General features: G+C 36.2%; 1 protein-coding gene across 1 annotated transcript in view; it reads left to right on the top strand.

Annotated features, from left to right (window-relative positions):
- The first annotated feature begins 669 nt into the window (after nt 1-669).
- The window catches only part of RFX6 (regulatory factor X6), a 68,869-nt gene continuing 63,706 nt past the window's right edge, over nt 670-5,832 (top strand). The window contains exons 1-3 of the mRNA XM_018563838.1: nt 670-892; nt 2,384-2,540; nt 5,412-5,535. Of these exons, the coding sequence (XP_018419340.1) occupies nt 670-892; nt 2,384-2,540; nt 5,412-5,535 (504 nt within the window). The remainder of the gene's footprint in view (nt 893-2,383; nt 2,541-5,411; nt 5,536-5,832) is intronic.

The raw sequence follows: 5,832 nt of genomic DNA, 5'->3' as shown, positions 1-5,832 counted from the left end.
GATAAACTCATCTTTTTAAATGTTTTCTATACAAATCTTTTTCATAGTTTCCTTTGTTTTTTTTTCCTGTCTCAAAGATGTAAAGACCACATATTTGACTCAGTCATGCAGCTCTAGATATGGAAACACATAATAAACAAACATCCCTTCGGCTCACACAATCTGACAGGATTGTTTCAACCTGTTAATCATTAATACAGTTGATGTGATCACCACCATTTTTTTTATCTTTTTGAGACAACAGATAACCCAATTTACTGTGGCTACGTCAAATCCAGAGTCATTATCTCTACCCCTGTGTGACTTTTTGTCAAAATAAAAGCACCTGGAATGCAAGGCACCAACCTGTTGATGAACAACTGCCTTTCATTTGATAGGAGATATATGCCAACAACAGGGCGTGCTTCTTGCTATACTTTTAAATAGCCAGTGATGTCAAAGCTTTTAAAGCAGCATTTGTCAGACCTGGAAGCAAATATTGGAGGAAGCTCGTGAAGGACCAGACAAGCAGTACGCTCCACATGGACTTTTACATGGTCTTCTTTCATTCCATTTTCCCTTCATATAACCCTTGGGATGTTGTGTGAATGCTATTTAGACTGAAATTGTGATTTTGACTTTTTAGTTTGTTGAATAGTTGATGAGCTGGAATAATTGTAGATTTATATAATGCCAATTGAACAGTTTTCTGAGACGCAAGAGGGAGACTGTCCATTCCAAACTGGAGAGCCACATAAAGAAAGTAACACAAGGATACCGGATTGCTATGGGTCTATAGTGGAGAAAGAGCTTATGGCTTATTCGCAGGAGAGTCTCTGCACAGAGAGAAGAGATGGAATAATGCTTACCCCAGATGAGGAAGAATCTCCAGCTGGCCTTGGCATAAAAACAGGTAGGAACTCCTATATATAACATTTAGTCAAATATAGAGAGATTTCTCACAGAGAATGATTGGCAGTGGGTGATCTACCTGTTTAGCTGTTGTCTGCACCAGAAGGTATCCAGAGTGTACCAGTTTCAGGATGTAGGACACACTTTGGAGAACATTTTTTTCCTTTTACTTCTTAAAAAACAGTAGTTGCTGAATTATTTCAGGGATTTTCTAAGATATTGGTATCTCTAAGTAATCATGAACACTATAGTGTCCAGAGGCGACTTAATCTTTCATTACCATCTTAGTCACAACACTTTTATTTACTGGTCCTTGCATTGTAGCCTGACTAAAGGGTGTACATATAAAGAAGTCCATGGATATAAGGCAGCAGTCAATTAGCAAATGACATAACTGTCAAGTTATATGGTATATATCTAGATGCATAGTTGTATTTCATGAGAAGAACATATTATTGCACCGATAATGGAGAAGTCAACCAATGGTTTTGTGCCCTTAGAACATAGCTGCCAAACTATATAGTGTGTACCTAGAAGCATAGTTGTATTTAATGAGAACATATTTTTGCACAGACAATGGAGAAGTAAAGAACTTGCCTAAATGTTCCAAGTCAACCACTGGTTTTGTGCTATGAGAGCATACCTAAGGGTTATCTACAGTGTTCTTTTGCTGTCCAATTCTAAAGATTTATCTAAGACGCAAGTATCTGATGACAATCACCTTTTCTTTGAATTCTGTCTTAAGGTGCTATATTTGCGACAAACAGTTAAATGCTGGCTCTAGTCTAAATTGACCCTAGTATGTGTGTATGTGAGCTAGGCACCTTAAATTGCTAGCTTCTCGAGGGCAGGGACTGATGTGAATGTGTAAAGCACTGCATACATTGACGCAGGTTGTACTTTTGCCAGCACATCTCATTGTAATGAATGCATGCACTTCTGGTTTAATATGCTATAAATGCTTAGATATATATGCAACTGAGTTCAACATTATACTATAATAATTGTCTTTTGGTATAATTAATTAACAGAAACCTGTTGTGAAGGAGCTTAGAGGATTGCTGATATTTCCTTCTGAATATACTAATTTGCAGGCTGTCATGATGATCCAATGGCTTCAGTATGTTCTAAGATTAGGAGCTTTGATTTTCCTAATGTACAGTTCTAAAGTACTGAAGACAGATACAGAAGCAATGATAATCTTTGGTTTCTCCCAGGAGAGGTTTCCTTTACTTAGTTGGGAGATGTTTAGAAAACTTAATTAAGATTAAAACCAGACACATTTTGTCCTTTGCACATTTGTATGCAAAGTATACAGTAGATTTACAGTATACATACATAATTCTCATTCTGCGACATCAATAAAATGGAAATATTAAATATTTTAATGAGGGCCTGAAGTAAACATGTTTTCACCTGTATGAAGAAATTGGTAAGACTATACATGGAACAACATTTTACATGTCCTATGTTTTTTGCTGTCTTGACTCAGAGATGCATCTGTCGAATGACACGTGTTCATCAGAAGATGATGACCTGGATATCATTTATAGGAAGAATAAAACTATCTGCAATAAGGCAGCACAAAAAAAATCAATCACACAGATTATTAAGGATAAAAAGAAACAGACACAGCTCACTTTACAATGGTGAGTATAAGAAATTCATAAGACTATCACGTTTTCTTCTGATTCTTCATAATATGTAGATATAAGAAGATGATTATGTTGACCATGAACCAGGCTATTTTACAGCAATGTCAACCAACTTTAATCATAAAAACGGTGTCAGAGTTTTGAAAGTGGTTTAAACTGCCTGAAAATATCAATATGTATGACCAGAATAGCCCCTAAGTAGTAACAGCAGCACACTATTGACAGTGTGTCTCTCTGTCCAGCTCCCAATAACTGAAAACCTGTTAAGCAGCACTGTGCAGAATATCTCATGCTACAAATCATCGCTTTGATTTTTGTCATACAGAGAACTGTGGAAACATAATATATTCTCTTTCACTGTTGGGTACTTGAGAAATTGCTTTAAAATCCTTGTGAATTCAGTAACATAAATGTTTTTTTATGGACAGTGTTTTTTTCTCTTCAGATTTGATTTAAATGTGGAAAGGTGTTGTACTGAATGTTATAGGCTAAAAGTATTTATAAACCCTAAAGATTAAAATGTCATACGTTGCAGCTTACCAGCCCTTACCAGCTGTCTTACAGCCTTACACAATGCATTCAAGTTCCTTAACTATTAACAAAACTGTATCTTATTTGTGTATCACTCAGCTGTAGATCCTCAAATCATCTCTGAATTCATGCTGACACTGTCCTTCCTTCTGGAGGGTGGCTACTTTTGTTCCCCATGGTCCCTGTGCGTGTTGTAAAGTAGCCACCGCTCAAAGCTCACTCCCGTCATAGAGTACAAATTTAGTTTACTAATTTGTATTGAGATTGTAGTGCATCACAGGAGTGAGCCTGGAGTGGTGGCTACTTTACAACACACATAGGGACCATGGGGAACAAAAGTAGCAACCCTCCAGAAAGAATAGGACAGTGTAAGCACAAATGCACAGATGATTTGAGGGTCTATGGCTGAGTGATACACAAATAAGCAACATTTTCGTTAATAGTTAAGGTACTTGAATGTGTTTTTAAGATTGAACTCCTGAGCTTAGTGTCACTTTAACTCTGTCTACTGAGACTTACACATCAACAGGCCGTTAAAAACAAAAGATATTGGAGAAGGCTAAACACCCTCCTTACGGACACCTTTTACAAATCTGCAAATATACTTTCAAACGCTAATGCGATAAGATAAATGGAAATCGTCTTATCACTGTACACTGTTTCACGTGTATGGTTTGTAAACTGAAATCTATATATATATATATATAACAGTTATATTTCCTCAAGACATGCGCTTATTACTTAGCATTGCTGCTAAGTAATTTTTGCTTTACTGTCCCTCTCCGTTGTTACAAGCCATTGATTTAGATCTGACAGACTACAAAGAATGCAGTCTCTATAAATCTAACTGATCTTATCTCAGGGAAGATAACCACATTCCCTGAAATACTGATGGCTACTAGTGAGAACATTCACAAATTTGCATATGAAATACAAAAATGGAGCAACAAAAAAGTATAACTGGCCATACACTAGTAGATAGCTGAATTAACGTTCATATGAAAGATATTTCATTACCACCAGATAATGCCATCAGACACTTGATGAGCGTCAATCAAAATGTCATTTGATTTTAACATTCGATTTGATTTAGGAATGAATGAAGTTTCCTGAACAAACACCACATTCACTGTTAGAATTTCGTTTGTTTGAGAAAAAAATTCCATCCTGCTCCTTCAAGTTTCTTCATCACTACAGTTGAAATCGATTGCCGTACTTGACCCCATCAACTAATAGAAAGTTGAATGAAAGATCATTCGTACAACAGTTATTTTGAAAATCTAAGCAGTGTATGGCCAGCTTAAATCATCATATCAAATTTTACTTTTACATAAACCTTACAAAAATAACCAAAATACACTATAGATTGTCTATAAAAAAATATGTGCTTCACTCCAGCAGAGCAGGTCACAGGTCTGGTTATATCTCCTCTCCCCACCAGCACAGACTCACTTTCCTTCACGTCTGTTCAGTTACTTCAAGCAAAGAAACTGCCTGGTACTTTCGGGTATAGAGGAGCATGTGGATAGAAGTCCATGTGATAACACCAAGCACCAGCATGAGGAGAGCCTATGGTCCTATGTAAGCTACCACTCACAGCTTACACAGAGTGCTTTCGTCTGCTCCAGTAGCTGCACAAAGCCAAAGTTCCAATCAGACAAAGGGATCCCCAAGGAAGGCTGCTACTGCTATTCCATAGTGCTCTGTGAATTGTTTTGTCATATATTCAATGCTTATTTATAAAAACAAAGATTGTATACATGTAGAAAAAAAGGTATATATGCTGAATTAAGAACTTATAAATCTCCTACTTGATAGTAAAATTCACACAAGCAGGGCCCTCCTAACTCTCCTGTATTGAAATTGTATTGTAACTGTACTGTCTCCCTCCATTTTGTAAAGCACAGCACAAATTGTTGCTGCTATATAAATCCAGTATAATAATAATAATAACAACTTTAAAAATATTTAAACTCGAATGTGCCCAAAACCAAAATAGTTTCCCTTTAAAACAGCAGAAGTGCAGAAAACAATCATTCTTGGGCCTGGTTTAGAAGATCATCTATTTTCTATTTGAGGCACCTACCTCCCAGCTTCAAAAACACAAAATGTCGAGGTCTCAATGAAAATAAGAGATATGGGAAATGTCTAAACACAATTGCATACAACAGGTTTTTGGCTACATTGATACATTAGATACAAAAGAAAAGAAGGCAATTGCTTCATGTTAAGATTCTAACTTAATTTCTTCAGTCTGGCAATACAGACAAATGTAATATGACTTGTACATGGTATAAGATGAACACAACAAATAGTAAGTCTTTTACATTGCAGGTTGGAAGAAAACTACATTGTATGTGAAGGGGTATGCTTGCCACGGTGTATACTGTATGCACATTATCTGGATTTCTGCAGAAAGGAGAAGTTGGAGCCAGCTTGTGCAGCAACTTTTGGAAAGGTACTTTTATTTTTCACATAAACTGTAGAAACGGACTGTGTTTTGTAGTCATAAATCTGCATGCGGTAATTGCCTCTATTACATAATGTTTGTGCAACTCCACTTTGGAAGAAAATCTCTCCTGGTAAATTATATACATTGCATTGTTTTTAGGAAACCTATTTACAAAATTCTACCTGTTGCTGTTTTTTGTTTAGACAAACTTGTGGATTCAACTTATTGTCTTTTTTCCTGGGGGCTAAGCTGCAGATTGAAAGGAAAGGGTAATTTTTAATAGCTGTAAATTACAGCTATTAA

The sequence above is a fragment of the Nanorana parkeri genome, unplaced genomic scaffold (assembly GCF_000935625.1).
Source record: "Nanorana parkeri isolate BGI_ZX_2015 unplaced genomic scaffold, ASM93562v1 scaffold22, whole genome shotgun sequence".
Classification (NCBI taxonomy): domain Eukaryota; kingdom Metazoa; phylum Chordata; class Amphibia; order Anura; family Dicroglossidae; genus Nanorana; species Nanorana parkeri.
The sequence above is the reverse complement of the archived record's forward strand: the minus strand, read 5'-3'. Positions and strand labels throughout refer to the sequence as shown.